The 20407-nt window shown below is 34.9% G+C and overlaps 1 protein-coding gene across 9 annotated transcripts in view; it reads left to right on the top strand.

The window, feature by feature from the left end:
• The window catches only part of LOC103531290 (sodium channel protein type 2 subunit alpha-like), a 42105-nt gene that overhangs the window by 13308 nt on the left and 8390 nt on the right, over positions 1–20407 (top strand). For all 9 annotated transcript variants that reach the window (XM_030454723.1, XM_030454721.1, XM_030454722.1 and 6 more), the window contains 7 exons: positions 268–506; positions 2799–2972; positions 4232–4588; positions 6454–6903; positions 13875–13992; positions 15837–15991; positions 17185–17358. In XM_030454723.1, coding sequence (XP_030310583.1) covers positions 268–506; positions 2799–2972; positions 4232–4588; positions 6454–6903; positions 13875–13992; positions 15837–15991; positions 17185–17358 — 1667 coding nt within the window. The remainder of the gene's footprint in view (positions 1–267; positions 507–2798; positions 2973–4231; positions 4589–6453; positions 6904–13874; positions 13993–15836; positions 15992–17184; positions 17359–20407) is intronic.

Raw genomic sequence — 20407 nt, 5'->3', positions numbered from 1 at the left:
GTAAACATAAGTAGTTTTCTTTTTAAAACAAGATCTTATGATATTAAAACCAGACAAAGTTTTTAATTGTTAGCTCAAAACTCAAGTCTATTCTAGTTTTCAAAAATATTTCTGATAGATACAACAACTTCCTGGAAGTCTTAGGGGGATCCTCCAAACGTCCTTGATAATTCCAGGGGTAAAGGTTTAAACCTAGAAAGGAGATAAACAAAAATTTGTCTTGATTTTCTGCAAAACTTTTTGACTATACATTTCTTTTCTTCACAGAACTCGAAGAATCGAGGCAGAGATGTCCACCTTGCTGGAATAAGTTTGCTCGCACTTTCTTAATTTGGAACTGCTGGAAACCCTGGTTAAAAGTAAAGAATGTAGTTGAATTTATTGTAATGGATCCACTTGTTGATCTGGCTATCACTGTCTGCATAATTTTAAATACACTGTTTATGGCCATGGAACATTATCCAATGACTAACGAGTTCAATAATGTACTCAAAATAGGAAATCAGGTAAGTCCATCGAGCTATATAATTTGATACAGTTGGAACCTGTTTTCTCTTGGAAATAGAATTACTTCTGTAATTTTTATTATCATCAAACAAAATAAATTTTGAAGGTTTAATTTTATTGAAAATAGTCTAAAAATACCATTTGAGATATGTTGTATTTAAGCGTTTTATTACTATATTAAAATCACATGAGTTGGATATTATTTTGGATTACTACTTTGCACTGATTGTTTTGTTTTGTTTTGTTACTTTGTGTTTCAATGAAGAATATTGCTTTGATTGTTCCACAACTATTTGGGAGGCGAAGAATGTGTGATTAATTCCAAATGATTTTTTCCCTCATTTGAAGTTTTGTTCCCTCATGGACACAGACTGTATGTCATAGAATCATAGAATTAGCCGGGTTGGAAGGGACCTCAGAGATCATCTAGTCCAACCCTTGACCCACTGGAGCAGTTGCTAGACCATGGCACTGAGTGCCACATCCAGTCTTTTTTTAAATGTCTCCAGGGACGGAGAATCTACCACCTCCCCAGGCAGTCCATTCCATAGCCTAATCACCCTCTCCGTGAAGAAATTCTTTCTAATATCTAACCTAAACCTCCCCTGGCACAACTTAAGACTGTGTCCTCTTGTCTTGTTGAAGGTCGTCTGTGAAAAGAGTCCAGTTCCCACCTCGCTACAGCCTCCTTTCAGGGAGTTGTAGACAGCAATGAGGTCTCCCCTGAGCCTCCTCTTCTTCAGGCTGAACAGCCCCAGCTCTCTCAGCCTCTCCTCATAGGGCCTGTGCTCGAGTCCCTTCACCAGCCTGGTTGCCCTCCTTTGGACCTGTTCCAGGACCTCTACATCCTTCTTAAACTGAGGGGCCCAGAACTGGACACAGTACTCAAGGTGTGGCCTAACCAGCGCTGAGTACAGGGGAAGAATCACCTCCCTGGACCTGCTGGTGACGCTGTTTTTGATACAGGCCAGGATGCCATTGGCCTTCTTGGCCACCTGGGCACACTGCTGGCTCATGTTCAGTTTCTTGTCAGGTTTGGGGTGGTTGATTTCATTGTTGGTTTTATAATGAAAATAATAAAGATAACGTTATCTGCTTTTCTTCTTAACCTATGCTTATTGTAAATGGTAATTTTAATGATTATGATCTCACAAAATAATAAAACAACTTAGTTCCTAGAATATTTGAAATCCTAGTACATGTTGGGAACGTGCCAGAGTTGAAGTCTAAAGATGTTCATGTGTCAACATTTAAAGCCGACACAGGCAATGTTAAATGTTTTTACCTTAACTTGGAGTCAGAGATCATTATCTGTGGAATATAAGCATGTGATGTTGCTGGTTAAATTAGATTAAGGATGTATTTGAGGAGAAAGATACTTCAAATTTAAGGCATATCAACTTGTCTCTTTTTTCTTTAGGTAGCTAGAAAGAGAAGATATGCTTTCTTTGCCTTAGTTCTTATGAAGAGTTCATTTAATAGTGCATCACTCTCTGATTTATGACCAGTTTATATTTTTCCACACACTTTTGTTAAAGCAGCTTTTATTGTGGCAAGAGTAACTGTTACCTTGCTGAGGAAAGTTCCTTTAATGAAATAGACAGCAGATATGAGGAGCAAATAGGAGACAGGTTAGGAGGAGAGGCTGATGGAATGGGACTGTTTAGTTTGGAGGAGGTGGAGAGGAGACCTTATTGCTCCCTACAGCCACCTGAAAGGAGGCTGTAGTGAGGTGGGTGTTGGCCTCTTCTCTCAAGTGAACAATGATAGCACTAGAGGAAACAGCCTGAAGTTGCACCAGGGGAGGTTTAGACTAGATATTAAGAATAATTTATTTACTGAAAGAGTAGTTAGGTACTGGAACAGGCTGCCCAGGGAGGTGGTGGAGTCACCATCACTGGAAGTATTTAAAAACTGTGTAGGTGAGGCACTTCAGGACATGCTCTAGAGGGCAATACAGATCTTGATATCTGCTTTATTGGGGGATGTTGCCAGTTAGATGTGGTGAACTTAGAGGTCTTTTCCAACTGTGACAGATCTATGATTCTGTGAACAATTTATTCTTCACTAGTCATTAAATGTATCTCACATTTAACTAAAGTTAAGAGAATTATGCTACAGCTCACTTTGATTTTTCCAGTTACTTTGTCTTTGAGGTTCATCTTGTGATTATTTTCTTTACTAAAATCCTTCTGTAACACAACTCTTACTTCTTACTTAAGTTGTTCTTCATCTGCTGGTTCCAATTATTCATATTTTTCTATAAATGACTATAAATGCTCTCCTTTCAGGTTTTTACTGGGATTTTTGCAGCTGAAATGGTTCTCAAGATAATTGCCATGCATCCTTTCTATTATTTCCAAGTTGGCTGGAATATTTTTGATAGTTTTATAGTTACCCTTAGTTTGGTGGAGCTTTTTCTGTCAAATGTGGATGGATTATCCGTTCTCCGATCATTCAGATTGGTAAATAAATAAGTCAAAATGATATATATATGAATTGTATATATGTATATATGAAATTGTATTTCTATTTTAACTTTACTCATAAAAATAATATTTTCTAGTAATATTATATATATTTTGTTGAGTATCACAGAATATCTCTGCAAGTATGTTTTAAAAAGTATTTCTGTTATCAATACTGTGTGCTGCTATGTGGTTCAGAAGCAATGAAGTATTTTTTCAAGGGAAAGAGCTGTGATGTTACTGTAATTCCTTTAACGTGGACGGCTAAAGCACAGTGAAGTGTACACTTTATTTAATTCATTTTGAGACATATAAATAAATAAAACATTTGTAGTATTCTGTCTACATCCATATCTGTAACAGGCAAAAAGACTAGAAGTGTTCCTGCTAAACGTAGGAATTATAAAATTCCTAGTTTTTTTCATATTAAGGCTATTTTTATTTTTCCCCTTGGTAAAAAAAAAAAAAAAGCTTTATTGTATTAAAAATTATTTTCAGTTTAAAAATGAGAAATTAACTATGAAACATTCTTTCCTGTCGCAGTGCGAGACGGGGACCCAGTTTGATGCAACCAAATGTCCAACTTTATTGAACAATTGCTGATAGTCTGAGGCTGTACTGCCTCACTTTCCCTTTCAATTTTTCATTTCCATTTTGCTTTTATCTGAAAACAAAAAATACTAAATACTTTTTGGTGGGAAGGAAGGGAGAAAAGGTTATGGATAAGAAGAAGTATGAAGGCTTGTGTTTGGCTTTATTTCTAGATCATGGTTCTGTCTGATCTGTTTCAATTGTTGAAAGCAATATTCTATTGGAAGATCCCATTCTTTGAGAATTTCAGAATCTGTTATTTTGCTTCGGTAGAGTCCTCTTGAACTTTTTTGTTGTTGTTTTGGGGGGGGGGGTTGATGGGTTTTGTTTGTTTGTTTGTTTTTAATTTGGTACTGCACACGATGTTTGAGGTATTTGCCCTGCTCATAATTTACTGTCTGAACAAATACAACCAATGGGATGTTTCTTTCATGTGGAAAAGAATATATAAATGCTACAAAAACCATAGTGAAGTCTAAAATTTTTTAAACTTAAAAAGTGTGATTTTTATGGTCTCCTGTTTCTGTATAACTTATGATTGTTGCAATCATGTTGAAGTTTATTCTTTTTTGTTACGGCTGAGTATCAGTAATTCATGAATGTTAGTTTTATAGCATTTTTGTAACTACTGCAAATAACATTTATTTTGTTTGTGTTTTTTTCAGTTACGAGTTTTCAAATTGGCAAAATCTTGGCCAACACTAAATATGCTGATAAAAATTATTGGTAACTCAGTGGGGGCTTTGGGCAATCTGACCCTGGTTCTGGCCATCATTGTGTTCATTTTTGCTGTGGTTGGGATGCAGCTGTTTGGAAAAAGCTACAAGGAATGTGTCTGCAAGATCTCCAGTGACTGTGTGCTGCCACGCTGGCACATGCAAGATTTTTTCCACTCTTTCCTGATTGTATTCCGAGTGCTGTGTGGAGAATGGATAGAAACGATGTGGGACTGCATGCAGGTTGCTGGCCAGGCCATGTGTCTTACAGTCTTCATGATGTTCATGGTGGTTGGAAACTTAGTGGTATGTAGCCAAAATAATACAACAATTCATTATTCATTAGAGAAAGAATGGTAACAAAACCAGTAATTAAGTTCTTAAGCATTATTACATGGGCCGTTTACATGCGAGTTTTATTATTTTGAATTTGTTACAAATACAGGTTCTGAAATGCAGTTTTCTGTTTGTTAGATTTCTGATCCTATATAGAATCCTCAGAGTGGATGCTGGGACCCCTCGGGGGTCTGGAAATGCCTTTCAGGGGATATGGGTGAGAGAGAGAAGTATCATGGGTTCAGGTTTTTGTGCATTACCCCTGGCTACCTAGAGAGAGAGAGAGAAGAGCAAAGGCACCCAAAGTTCTGCTCCCTTCAGGGAGCTTGCTGTTTGCAGAACAGGACATAGCAAGGCCTTTCCTCCCTTACAAAGGCATCACTTTCAATCGCATATGGCCAGATTGTTGGAAATTTTTTTTCTATTTTTTTGCTCTGTGCTGTCTAAAAGACTGTTTTAGCAGTCTCTGAAATTTGGGGTGTTTTGACCCCAATTGCTTGTACAGCCAACTTTTTACACAAGTAAGAAAACTTGAATTAGAAAGCTGTGGTTTTGCAGAAAAAAATATTTAAATACTTCACGTTTTCTTTCACCTTGCCGCATTTGTGCTTCCAGTTTCCCAAGTTTTTACAACCACTTTTAAAGCAATCTGTATTATATATTTTTTTCTTGCTCAGAGGAAAGCATCAGATCTGCACCAATTTGTACATTACCATGTAACAAATTGTCTTTTATTTTTTACTTTTTTCTTTTTAAACTCACCAGTATTTGAGGCCTCCGTTGCTCTGCCTTTTGCTCTGCTTTTCTCATTGCCTAGTGAGTCTTCCTCTGCTACTCTAAATGTTTTCTTCAGGCAACTGTCACTAGCAAAAGAGATTTTAAATTAGTTGTACTGGAGGCATTCTAATCATCTGATTATCTAGAAAGCAGTCACGCATTGCTACTAGTGGCACAGCCACTTGGTCCAGGATTTTTTTACTGATCTATTATTGTCTTACAATTAAGAGAACTGTGAAATTGGTTTAATGAACTAAACATCCTTCTTCAATAGTTTTCTAAACCACAAGATAGAACTTTGTTGAATGAAGCATGATCTCTGTGAATTTTTACACAGTATTTAGTGTATTCTAATTTTATACCATAGCTCTAGTGGAATTTCTCACAGGAGTAGCTAGTGCCTCCTGTATGTTTAGGGTGCTGTTAGCCAGCTGTCTTTGTTTTTCCAGCACATGGTTTTACCTGTTATCTATCTTCAAAGCTGGTGATTTGGAGGCTTTGAGGACTGGTACTCTGCTGCTTTGGCTGTCCTACGACCATTTGATCTCCTGTTAAACTCTGGACTTGTGTAACCGAGATGTATTCTGTGTTTTCTCTTGCCTTGGATGACTTGGGAATTAGGATACAGGGTGTGCTTCACATTTTCTAAGTTGCATATAGCAAAATATTTGTGAGAGTTTGGACTACAGTAATCTGTTTTCTGCACAGCTCAGCTATGTCTTCCATTGCAGAGTGCTTCCGTGTGCCAGGGAAGTAAACATTTTGGATCTGTTCTGTCAGTACCAAAGAATCATTAATTTCTGACCTACAAACATAATCAGGAAAAAGAATTTGCCAGTCTTCATGGTCATACAGCAATGCAGTACCAGAAAAAAAATTAATTAGGGCACAGGGAAGGTGTTCTGCTTAAATTATATTTACATTTTCTTTACTGATAATTTTCAGAATTGTATACAGCAAAGGAAAACATGACATCTAAGTTCTTAATGAGTGATAGAAGAAGGATGTAAATGAAAAATTGTGAAAATTCAACTGCATTGTTTTCTTTTTATTTTTAGGTATTGAACCTTTTTCTAGCCCTGTTGCTGAGTTCATTTAGTTCAGACAGCCTTTCTCCTACAGATGATGATAATGAAATGAACAACTTACAGATGGCTGTTGCAAGAATTCATAAGGGAATAGATTATGTGAAGAAAAAAGCGGGTGAATGTGTCCAAAAGGCTTGTGGGGAGAGAAAAGCTGTTGTGAATCAAAGAACAGCAGACCAGTTGAATGATGAGAGAGATCATTGCATTTCTAACTGTACCATCGCTGAAGTAAGGATAGATGCAAATTATCACAAAAATGAGAATGGAATGGCCACTGTTATAGGTGGCAGTGATTACAAATCATTCATAAACAACCCAGGCCTTACTGTCACAGTACCAATAGCTGTTGGAGAATCTGATTTTGAGCATCTAAATACAGAAGAGTTTAGCAGTGACTCAGATTTGGAGGAAAGCAAAGAGGTAAGATACTCTGTAGTTTGTATGAACAATTTTGTATTCTTTCACGGTTATCTCTTCCTTCTTAGAAATGGAATGTGATTGTGGTTTGAGGTCTCTCTAGACTGTCCCGAGAGTGAATAAATTGAAGTGAGACTGTGGAGCCAAAGAGAGTAGGAAATCCAGGCAGAACACATACAAACCCATTTAGAAAAGGGGTTTGGTTTTCCAAATTTTTAGTTGGATAGACAAGGCAGTATGTGCAGAATAAACAGAGGCAAAAGATGTGTTTTTAGAATATAATAATAATATTTCCATGACATAAGGGTGAAAGTAAGCTGGTATTTAAAAATATACTAATAAAAAACAATGCCTTTGTGCCTGATTTTTAAAACTCACTGAATTCTACAGCAATCAGTATTATTTTTACTGGATAATCCAACAGAGGTGCTGAAGCTAATGAGTGCATTAACAATTGAATTATGAAGTTAAGATTATGGGGGAAGATGAGGGAACAATGCCAGTATTAGAAGGGGACTATGTTAAGTAAAAATTAGGAAAAAAAATTCTGTGATTCTAATTCTTGAATGAAAAAAAATACTAATTTATTGCTTGTTTATGGGAGTTTTGAACCTGTCACTTCAAAGACAATTACCTGACCTTAAACTGGGTCAGCTTTAGAAAAGGTGACATTTGTCAGCAGCTGCAGACTGATGGGAGAAGCAAAATCCTGGATTTCAGCAGGATCCTGAGACACGCTTCGAAAATTCAAATTGCTGTGCTGTGGCTCCAGTGCAGACCTATCTCTGGTGTCAGCTCCCTTGGCACCTGAAGACACAAGGCCATTAATACAAGAGTATCACTGCTTGTGCAGGCAGCCATACTCCAGCCTGGATTGCTATGTTTAGATTGGGTTGTTTTGCTAGGCATGTTTTTTTCTGCCAGCCATGGGTTTTCATTTTGCATTGCTCTGTATCTGTTACAATACATTATGTACCTTAAACTATTTGAAACTTTTTTTTTTAAGTCATGCAGTTAGAAAAGCTAGTGATACTGGGAAAAAATTGCTTATCCAGACATTGTTTTTGACCTTGTATGAGTTAATGTTGGGGTTTTTTTCTGTTTTGCCTGAGGGTGCCTTCTGAAAATGTATCCTGGGTAGGAATTTAGAATCTAGTGATGACCAGGAAAAACCTTGAAGATAAAATGCAAATTAAAAATAATATTTTGCTTATTTTTAGGATCTAATTACTATCATTTAGAGCCTAAACCTGTAATATACACAGTGTGGGTGTATCTTCCCATGGTTTTGGTTTGAGGTGAAGTGGGGGTTAAGGGTGGAGGGATTTTTAGTTTGTGGGTTTTTTATGTTCAGGCCCAAGTCCAATATATATCCGTGAACTTCAGATATTCTGCTAATTTTATCTCTTCCAGCATGTATTTGGGTATGCTTTGACAGCTATAAATGCTATGTTTTGCAAATGTGTGACATAACTAGAAAACACATATTTGAATAAGCAGGAATCCATACTTCTGCTCTTTCCAGAACTTAGCCAGGAGGGTACCATGTTTTAACTTCATTGCGTACCATTCTTACTTCTCACAGGAGTAAAATCGAGCTGGATCAGTCAAGAATGCAGATCTGGTGCTTTTTAACCAGGCAGAGCATCGTGTCAGCATGTTTACACAGGTTACCTAACAAATCATACCTATATGATCACTCTTTAGATTGACTGGCCTGCATGCTACTCAGCTACAATATATTTTTGCCCATCCATTGCAATGTGGTGGAAACATGCGCAGTCAGTCCCGTGACTCCTGTCACAGCATGGCTGAGGGCAACCACAACATGTTTCTCTCTCCTTGTTACATATTTGGTATTTTTTGTACTACATCTGTGGCACAACCTGCATGCTTTGTAGGTTTTATTATTCTTCAGGACCATTCAAGTTCAAAAGAGGTTAACAGCCTATGGTTTTATGAAAATGGAAAGGTAATATTCACTTGGCTTTTTCTGTTCATCTGTTGAAACATGTTTTTAGCTGTCATGTACTTGTGAACATTTTCTGATTGTGTTCATTTGACCAGTGCCTTTGAAGCATATATATAATTACTTTTATGGTACAGTGTTTCTATCTTTTGGTATAAATTATTTCATGTTTCTTCACAGTGTTGTTATAATTTACATTTCAGTTTTTTCATACAAAAGGAGCTAAAATATATGATGAAAGATACACTCCTGGGAACAATCAAGCATACCTTTCTTTTTTGTACAAACTTTTTTTTTTTACTGTTTTGCAGTCATTTTGAATATAGATGTAATAATTTAGTTATATTCTACTCTTGAACTTGTTCTATGTATGTAAGATTGGAACTTCAAGACTCATATCCATTTTTCTCTTCATCAGCAATAACTACTTCTTTGTGAACTTAGTTACTTTATTTTTAGAAAGACAAAACAATTTCAAGGAAAACTTCTATGCAGGATTCTATTAGGTGCATGATAAGCCAGGTGGTTTAAAATGATATAAATAAGTTCAAGCAAGCAAGAAAATAAATTTAGGAAAATCTAGGATAAGGCTAACATTAAGACAATTGTTAGAGTTACAAAGTAGGAACAAGGAACCTTCTGAAACCTCCGAACTCAGGATTTTGAGAACTGTAAAACAAACCTTAGTTATACCAACTGTGTTTCTTATCCCTGATGATCTCTTCTGAATAGCTGGAAGATCTTGCCATTTAGCACTCATTGGTGTATTCCTTTTCCAATTGCAATTTTTCTTCACATGGTTTTGTTGTGCCATCCTGTATTACCTTTCATGTACTCTTTTGCACTCTATTGGAAATATTTCAGCTCTCTATTGTGTGTCCAGGGCTCCAAAATCTATTCAGAAAGAAGGAATGGAAAAGTGTCTCCTTAAGAAATTTTGCTAAGCATCTTAGAAAAATTGCTTAAGTAGGGGAAGATAGAATGTGGCAGTATCCCATCCTGCTGGTGCTAAATTTTGGGGGCTGATTCTGATTTAGTGGATATTATTTATGTGACACTGTTCCTGCTTCAAGGTTCTGGACAGGTGTAAGCATGCAAAATGGTAAACCAGAGACTTTTAATTATTTGACTGAAAAATACTTAAGTACTTTTCATTTGGATGTCACACTATCTTACTATAATCTTCCGTGCATAATAAGACCTTTTTAATAGATACACGTGCTTTTTTCCCCCCTAAGTGTTGTAGAGTAGGAGAGTTAGGTTTTAGTTTTAGTTTCGTGAAAAAAACTACATATTTTCTATAGAAAATAATTTTTATCTTGTAAAAAAAAATAATTTGCAAGCCTTATTTATTGACATACTTTTATTTTTACCAAAAAAGATAAGTAAAAAGATTCTAGTAAAAGTAATTTTACCAGCTTTCCTTTACTGAAGAGTGCCATAGTGAGAAGTCAAGCTAGTGTGGTAAAGAGGATGATAAAAAAATAAAAACTGCTTTCCTTTTCCTTATTGTTTTAGTAGTTAAGACTAAATGGAAAAATTGGATTACTTGTATTTTTGGGTTTTTTTTTTAAGACATATTTCCTGCTGAAAATAGCTCTAGTTAAGCAGGAAAATACTCAATTGATCGATCATAAGTGGCATAACGCAGGTGTGCTAAGATTTTGTTTTCTATTTCTATATAGTAATCATTTAAGATCCTATATTCTGAAAGGTTCCAGACCATGCTCTCCAACATTCATCATTAACGTTTCACTGCAGTTCTTTGGTAACTTCTCCATCAGAAAGAGACTCAGTCTACTTAAATTAAAAGGAGAGAGAGGGAGAGACATCCTTAGTAAATGAGATGAAAATGTGCTGCACAGTCTTCCTGCGGGTTTGTTTTGGTTTTTTTTAAATTACACAAGAGAATGTTTCCCTTTTATTTTTCATATTCACAGCTGTATGGCTGGTACGTTTGTTCTTTGCTTTGAGGGATGGGAAACATCAGATTTTCCTTTACTATTTGAATATCAGAAGGTGAGTGACCTATATGTGAAATGCACAGTAGGTTGCACCTTGTGAATAATCAGCTGGCCTACTTAGTAGCTCATACTACAGTTTTCTTTAAAGTTTCCTTTAAAATCTATACACTTTTATTTGCTCCTTTTAAAACAATGATCATGCAAGATGGATTCTGCTATTTTTCTCAAGCAATCCTAAGTGGATTCATTGAGACAATTTGTAGTAGTATATTTGTGCCATCACTCCTCAGCTCCATCAGGAAAAGAGAAAGATCAGTATCCAAATTTTGGCAGCCCAGTACTTGGTATTAAAAAGAATCTGAATAGCTTTTTATTGCCACCAGTGAGAAAGAAAAAAGGTATTATATTGAGGAAATCTTCTTGACTTAAAATGTTTTGACTGCTGATTTGCAAACATCAAGGCAGCTCATCAACTTTTGAGTACATAAGTTGACTCATTGAATTCAGTGCTTAGTGTATGTGCAATGAGGTCTTACCTCAGTTCAGTTAATTCTGAACATCTGTTAAGTGTCATGGAAGGTAAATATTTCTGAATTCTTTAAAAACCTGTTTCTGGAATGGTTCACAAAAACAGATCTCTTCACATTTTGTATTTAGCAAAAAAAATGTTTTTTAAACTAGAACTGGAAAGTCTTCAATGTATATTGGTTTTTTTACTGTGTATTCTTGTTTGTTTGTTTGTTATTTGATACATTAATCTTCTTGAAAAATATGACCACCCCAAATGAAAAAGAGAACTGATGTTTAATTAATTCTGTAACTCTTCAAGCACAGGATTATGTCCTGCACTGTTCTTAGAAGAAGAGAGAAACAAGCTACCTATCCTTTATTTGAAAATAGTTCATTGAGCCTGTAATTTGATTCCTAGAGTCATGAAATTTGCCTTAGCTAAAAATATATAAAAATGATTAATCTCAGGTTCTTCTGCAATGTGTTAATTAAGATATATAACTTCATGTTCTAAACACATTGATTCTTTTCCATGTATGTTTCCATTTATGGTTGTCCATTTTTTAATGTTTTTAATTTATAAAAATCTGTATTTTTTCAGTTGAATTCATGTCATCTGCTCAAAAGGTTTACTAAGTAGCTTACATTTCAAATAACCCATGGTACTTAATTCTGTTTTCAAATTATTTTAGAAATACGGAGTTTACAAAACTTCCTTACTATTAAAAGAATGCATTTTCAAAATTAGTAATTTTATTTATAGTAAGTTCATTTTTTCAGTTTACCCACCACTGCTACAACGTTTTGCAATATATATGCTATGTCACGGAATGATGAAAGCAGCATATTAATAAAATGATCGAGGTAAATAGTGGTCAGGTTCAATAGTTAACAGGAAAAAATGTTTGTTGTGGACATTGATATTCTAAAATTAATGCTATTAAAAATGAAAAGAGGAACTTATATTAAATATGAGTAATCTTGGGGTCCTAGTCTAGATATTCAGTTTCTAAAGTAGCAGCAAATTAGGCAATATTGCCGAGTCATTTTTAATAAAAGTTAATGCCGAACATTGGTTTATTTTTCTTACTAAATTCTTTGTTCACACACATAGCAAATAAAGATAAATTTTTTTAAAACATAACATAATATTGTCTTTTCACGTTTTATAACTGAGGTATAAATGCAGCTGGATTGGATAGTGCCCGTGACTTTTGGTTTTTTACATCTGAAATGTCTCTTAATCGTGCAGGAGTAGCTAAATTAATGAAAATTATGTTAATTTTACAAAACTGAGGCTATTTTTTAAAGTGTGCTTGCATCATTCCCTACATTTAGTTGTGTGAATTAATTATTGATGTTATATACTTCTTGAAAATAACATTGTAAAATGTTAAAGAAAGCTGTGACAAAAACTACTTTGACTTAGTTTGGTACTCATACTCAGATTAAGTGTACAGGACATCACATCTTTCCTTCAGCACTCCAGACTACGGATTTTTTACATTAAACATGTAAATCAAAAAATAAGGTTTGTTCTTAGATTAATAATTATTTTTTTAATAATGTGACTTCTGCAATTTTAATTATTAAAACAAAACATTTCTGTTCTTTCTGGATGTTGACTGTACAGGTATGTGTACCAGAATAAGGAGTAGTTTCAGAATGCACAATGTAATACATATGTGCATTGGCAAAAAAGAATGCAAATGAATGCCAGTTGAAATGTATTTATCCTACTTTTTCCTTTTTGAAACTTAGTACATATGTAAAAAATATGTTCATATGGTAGTGATAATTATATTGTTTAAGACAGGGTGGACTTATTTTTTTTTTTACGGATGTGTTGAGGATAATCTTCAAATTCCAATATGAAACCAGATTTCATATTTATCCTGACCTTAATTTAGCATTTTCCAATTCCTAAGAACGATCATAAAACCAAAAATAGCTTAACTATATGGAGGCAAATATAAGAATTTTATCATAAATTGTCATATATGCCATAAGTGCTTAGCTTGCATCATACTTATGTTTAAGATGCCAGTAAAAAATAACTGATAATCAATTTCCTTTATTTTTAAGTTATCAATAATGGGCACTGAATTAAAATCAGTCCTTAAAAATCTGCTACATTTTCTCTCTTACACTGTTTATTCTGGCAGTTTGCAATTTAAACATTTTCTGCTGTCAGAATTTACTGTCTTCAGGTTGAGGAGACTGCTCTAACAGAAGTAGCTACCAACATACATTATCATAAAGTGTAACTGGTATTGGTTTAAAATGTAGCAAGAGAAATTATAGTAAGAAACCATTTGTAGAAAACAAAATAAATAGGTTATCTCTGGGTAGAAAGTGGATGATTTATACACATTTCAACAGCATTGACTGCTATATGTGGATGTTTGTGTGTATTTCTGGTGACAAATACTAGTTTTATTACTTGCACACAGTGTTGCATGCTAAAAGTTAATTACAGTTCTAAAAGTGTAAATATTAGTAACATAACTGTTAGCAAATTTCATTTTCAGAAGCTGAACTTTTCCAGCTCATCTGAAGGAAGCACAGTTAATTTAGCTCTCTTTGGAGAAGAAAAAGCTGAAACTGAACCAGAAAAAGTATCAGAGCTACAGGCATGCTTTACAGAAGGTATGTTTTACAGAAGATGTTCAAATAAAATTTGGGGTTAGCAATTATATTGTGGTTGTTTGCAACAAGCATTGGCAGTGCAAAGAATCTATTTGCTACAGCAGTTCTGGATCCGAGGTTGCCGAGTCTTACGATCATTTTGCCTGTTGTGAATAGTTGCACTGAAGTCCATGGAGTCATTTGTGTGATGCAGAGTTAAATATGTATGTGATAGATCTTAATATTTTTAAATAAACACTAGGCAAAATTCTATTAACTGGTTCTCAGAAATCAGTAATCCTGTTGATTTAAATTACATTCTCAGTAGTGCAGTCTGCAAGACCAACCCTTACACTAGATTCATTCCACTCAGAAGTTTTAACCAGAATCACGTGATTACCTGTGGTCCCTTCATACTGTTAAAATACAATCCAGTGGATGGTTCAAAGCTTGGAAAGTTTGATTCAAACAATGGAGTTATTATCTTGACATTACACTATTAATGGGGTCGGAGGTCCATAAATATAATTGTGAATGCAGCAGGTGAATGAGATCCTCCGGTCTCACTTGAGAAGCCTTAACAGCATACATGTATTTCCTTACAAATTTCCATTTATTTTAGTTCTATAAGCTATATCCTCTAAGGGACTACTCAAATTTACTGTAGGGGAATGTATTTCCCATTTTTGTGATAATACAGATTTTACTTTCCTTTTAAGTCATGATTAAATAATTCAAAACAATATTCCAGGATTATCTGTCTTGACCTGTCCATGCTTTTTGATTGACTGTAATGAATACGTCTTTGACTTGGGGTAGGGTTCTTGTACTTTAAAATATTATTTTACCCATCTTTGAAAAAGAAAATTGTTTGAAATGTGGGGATATATTCATTATATCAAGCTCCCTCAAATAATTTTGCATTATATTGCAGTTCTTCCTTATTCTCGTATGGTGTGATGCCTGCCAAACCTTGAGCATAAGATGATTTTTTCTGTGATGTAGGCATTTTGAATTGTTGAAGATAAAATAAATCATGCTCTTCACAGTAGTAGCTGTTTTATCTGAGCTGAGGAAATATAGTGCAACTTACTGTAACGTACAAATGTAATGACACTCACAGGTAAACTAGAATACTGCCTTTAGGACCCATTAGAATTTTTTAAACTTGGTTCTGTTTCTATGTGAATAATAATTTTTAAAGAAATAAGGAGACTACTATTAGCCAGGCAGATACTGAGCTTATTGAAGACTGTGCCTTGAGGCCCCATGATAAGGCAGGAAGTTTTCTGAAGTGCACAGACTTCTGTGGGTGGATGCCACAAGTTGGTACCACATGGAACACATTCTGCCATTAAATCAGTTGTTTAGGTCATGAAACGGGGATTCTTGGTCAGCTCTTGAAGCAGTCATTCCTCAGTATAGTAAAATAAAGATTAGTTACATCTGTGTGATTTATTTGAACCTTAGCTGAGACAGAATTTTTTTGAAAGAAGCTGCTGAACTCTTGAGCTAGCTCACATGAGAGTTGCTATGTGCTTACGTACTTTGTTTCTACTCCCTGACAATGCTAATGTTCTTTAATTATCTGTATATAAATGAAAAGTTATTTTTAAACTGTGCTTATAAATGAACATTAGCTCAATTAAATGACTTTTTCTAACTTGATGTAGTGTCAGGGTAGTAGAAAAATTGTGTGCATGCAAGTTTTCCTGCATCCAAGGTATCAAATTAAGAAGGTAAGGATGCTTTAAGTAGCATGCAGTATTTGAAATTCTGACTACCTCATGAAACAGGAGTTAGTTTTTTACTTTTTCAGAGTATTGAAAATTCTACCATATAACAGTTTGTCATTGTTTTATCAGGCTGTGTACGGAGGTTTAAATGCTGCAGAGGCAATATGGAAAGCACAAAAGGAAGAATTTGGTGGAACCTTCGAAAAACCTGCTACAACATAGTAGAACACAACTGGTTTGAAACATTCATTGTATTCATGATTCTTCTCAGCAGTGGTGCTCTGGTAAGTCGAGCTTGCACCCATAGAAACAGTACATATACAAATGCATTTTGTTTTTTTTTTCAAGATAGTATTATAATACATCTGTGTTCATCAAGAAAGAAACAAAGTTGGCTTCAAAGAGATCTTGGAACTAAATTCCCAAAGTATTGGGTAGTGCGTTTCAAATCAGTCATTAAATTTTTCTTAAAGCATTCTGCAGATGAATTTTTTATTAATACAACATTGTATGTGTGAATGGGGTTGCCTCAGAAAACAATTTTACTAGAAGTCTTGTTTGTGAATTTATAAAAATCATACAAATGGAATGTTTTTTCTACTTCAGGTAAAAATTGTCTCCAGAATCAATACAGATACTGAATTTATCATATTTCTCATTTAATTTTTTGCTTTAGTTTTAGTTACAGTATTTCCTGACTGTGATGTAGGAATCTTTTAATTCTTTTATACTACTCATAGTGACATTTAGTCTTTCGCACAGATAATAAGTATTCAGTTCTTTTTCACTGTCAACTGATGCAGGCTTTGGTATACACTGTCATTATTTCTGCTCCAACACCTGAAGCACCATGTCCCGTCTTTACTCGGTGACCTTGGGGTTTGCAGGGTAGTTTCTTTCACTTTTTTTTCCTTCAGTCCTCATGCTGCCATACAATGTTTTATCCTTTCTTAAATATTTTCCTTGGAGGCAGCACCAGCTTCGCTGAAAAGCTTGGCTGCTTCCTATGGTGGGTCAGTTGAGGAGCCAGCACAGGGCAGCCCAGAGCCTTTTCTCACAGCAGCCACTCCTGTGGCCTTGAGCAACTCAAACCTTGCCACCAGCACACAATATTGGAATTCAGAAAATAGCAGCAAGTGTAGCTCATTATTCTCTCTTTTTGTATTTACTATAACTGGGAGGCTGACTTCTGAATGGGGCTCTTAAGGGTGACAAATTGTAATTCTGTGTTGACTTTTACTGAAATTTCTAGAAGCCTTTTTTGCAACTTCAGTTAATTCTGATTCCATTGCCAGGCAATGATAAGATCTAAAACTGAGAAAGAATACAATTGTAATCTCTGCTCATGATGGCTTTTCAAGGTAAAACATCTGAAGTTGAAAGTGATTTTATTTTGCCTTTTGAAATTCAGTCATTTTGGTTTAATTTGCAGTTTGTAATATGAATATTTGACTTACATGCAACCCATACTTCACAGGCCTTTGAAGATATATATATTGAACAGCGCAAGACTATAAAAATCATACTGGACTATGCTGATAAAATCTTCACTTACATCTTTATTCTGGAAATGGTGCTAAAGTGGGTGGCCTATGGTTTTCAAACTTATTTCACTAATGCTTGGTGCTGGCTGGACTTCCTGATTGTTGATGTAGGTAACTATAATTTTTAAGTAGCCTTTTTCTGGTTTTTAGGCAGGTTCGTTCATGTCAGTCTAAACTGCTACATACATATAGTGAAGAATAAGAATGTGGATTAAAAATATCAGAAATTTGCATACTAGTGCATAAGATTTCATTATAATTCTTCATTGAGAAAATAAATCTGCCTTTCTATTTATGCTATCATTTACTCTTATGCATTCTGTTGGTTTTATTGCTCTGGGTCCCAACCACTGAATTTGAAATTTCACTAAAGTTCTAAGCAGTTCTGCCCTTTTCTTAAGATTAAGTTCTGCAAAATGAGATACTCTCAACAAGGCAATGAAAAAAATTGTTAAGACTGCATTTGAGTGTGGCTCAATTGTTTTTTCTATATTATGTTTTTTATGAATACCACTCTTCTATTTTGCTTTATCTTTTGATTGTAACTCAAATATCAAGTGAAATAGTATGTTTCCATATATATGTAAATTTGGATTTAGATTTGTTCATTAGATTTTTCATTTGGGAAAATGAAGGAAAATTAGAAATAAACAAATGTATTACAGTCTAATAAGTATTCAGGTTTAGTACCTTCGTACATAACCCTGTATTATGAACGTTTGATCTTGAATTGTGTTTAAGATAAATTCTACCCAGAAAGGCATACCACATCTCCGCAAGGGTAGGTATGGGCTGTTTATTTTTTTCCATTATTTCAGTATTTTTATGTAGCCATCTTCATCTTGCTTGGAATACCTACATCTTATGGCTCTAAAGGAGCAGATCACAGAGTGATTTAGGTTGAATGACACCTTTTGGAATTTTTCTGGTCTCATTGCTGAAAGCAGTGCCAGCTCAGAAATTGGTGCTAACCTCGAGGTTAGATTAGGTTGCTCATAGTGATACCCAGTTTTGAGTGGAGATTCTGCCACCTAACTTGGCAATCTGTTTCCAGTGTTTGATCACTTGTATTGTAAACGTGCTCTTGCTTCCCACTTCCATTCCTCTGAAACTGTCAGTGATGGTCTGCTTAGCTTTCTCTGACTTTTTTGCCACATTTACTTGTCATGGTTTTCAGCTAATAGCAAGTAACTTTAACTCTTTCACTATTACCTCTTCCTGCTGGCGTTAAGCTGTTATTTTTGCTTAGCAGGCAGTGTGCTTCTGATAGTTTGAACCCACCTTTGCTTTATCTTCCTGTCCTATGCCTTCATCCAGCTAAACACTGAACAAATTTGCCGTACTAGTACCAGTTAATTAAGTGAGGTGACATTTAAGGGGTCTTTTTAGGCAAGCTGTTCAGTACCTTGTTGGTCTAAGCTGTCAGATCTAAATCACTGTCCCCTGTTTGGGAAAGAACATAAAGCAGACAAACAGAAATTCTTATACATTGTGATGCTCATAGTGTTTCCAGGGAAGGATAATTGGCCTCAAAACAAGTGCAAATGCTGGTTTTGCTCAGCTCAGCTCCCAGTTCAGAGGGTTTAGGGAAAAAGAGCAAACATAGCATCATGCAGTGTTTAACAGATTGCTTGAGCTAACCCAAGAGGAAATAAATCTGCATAAGGCTTCCTCATGTATAAATGAACAGGAGAAACGCATCTGAAGTGGAAGTATCAGTGAGGGCACAAGTCATTCACCCTTGCTGGAGAATAGCAGGGCAGTCAGCTTTTGAAATATTAATCCATCTGTAATGAAGGATTCAAAAATTCTCATGGATTAGACCCTCTCTTCCACAAGAGTAATAATGCTGAAAGAGGAAATAAATCTCAAAGAACAGTAATTGTTTAAAATACAAGCAGTTAAACAAAGCCAAAGGCAGATATTTCCACCTTACATTTCTGCAAAACTCCTATTTCTCAGTCACATGAACAAAAAGTTGAAATGAAGCTGAGGATGGATTCTGTCTCACATCTGTCATTACACTGTGTTTTTTGTGTTTTCCCTTCTTGTTTTTTTACAATGCACCTTTTGAATTCACTGTATTGGTGAAAGCATATAATACTGCTTTCCAGTTTTACATCACAGAAGTGTTACAGTTAACACTTTTATGTCTGGAAGAAAGTTGAGAACTGGTATTAGGGGTTGTCCAAACCATTATCATACATAAGGAAGAAGAGGAAATTATTATTTTAAAAAAAGAAATAGAGGGCCTGCATGTATATGCACACACGTTCAAAAATGGTACCAAAAGTTTTTGTTCCATAATCACCATGTGGTAAGGTAAACTATCCTCCCTCTCATTTCTCCTCTCAGAAAAAAAAAGAAATATATTAAGTTTTATTTAAGTTTCCAAATAAAGTTAAAATTATGAATTAGGTAAGTAGAGATGTACTAATGCTGCAGGAAGAGAGTTTTGTGCAATGAAAATACTGTAACTCTGTTATATGAGAAAATATGATTATCTGACAGGAATACTTGAAACAGATTTTTTTTTATCTTCTCTGGAATTATAAAAAATAAGGTGTAATGATCTTAAGGTCTTCATGGATTCTTATGGATTAATGCTAGATATGCTTACTATGCTAGATATTTTTCTAGCATTGTAATATAAAGAAGGAATAGTCTTTTAAAACTATTATAGCTGAGTTTGTATAGGAAATGAGATCAGTGGCATAAAGTAAGGTTGTTCCCATCAGTGAATGTATTCTTTTTCTAGTTCTCCTAATTTCTTTTTTTTTCCTTTTCTTAACAAAATATTCCTGTCATGAACTACCTGACCTAACTATATTTTCTTCAGCACCTGAATTAGCTGAAGTTTTTAGATGGGTTATTTCATAAATATAGGTATATAGTCATCCATGATAAAGCTTTTTAGTGATCACTGACTTGGGTTTCGTGTATTGCACAGATGTTGAGATTCCTGAGTTGATTTGGTTTTAACTACTTCTTGTGTTTTCCAAAACTAATGCATCCTGATTTTTGGAAATCACTCCTGATTTTATGTAAACTTTGCATGCTATGTTTAAAGACAAAAAAATAGCCAGTTTCTCCTTGCTGTCTATAATGCGCCATTGTTTAACCCATTTGGATACTCTAAGGCAGATAACTAAAACT

The sequence above is a fragment of the Calypte anna genome, chromosome 7 (genome assembly GCF_003957555.1).
Source record: "Calypte anna isolate BGI_N300 chromosome 7, bCalAnn1_v1.p, whole genome shotgun sequence".
Classification (NCBI taxonomy): domain Eukaryota; kingdom Metazoa; phylum Chordata; class Aves; order Apodiformes; family Trochilidae; genus Calypte; species Calypte anna.
Note: the sequence above shows the minus strand (reverse complement) of the source record. Positions and strands in the feature narration are given on the sequence as shown.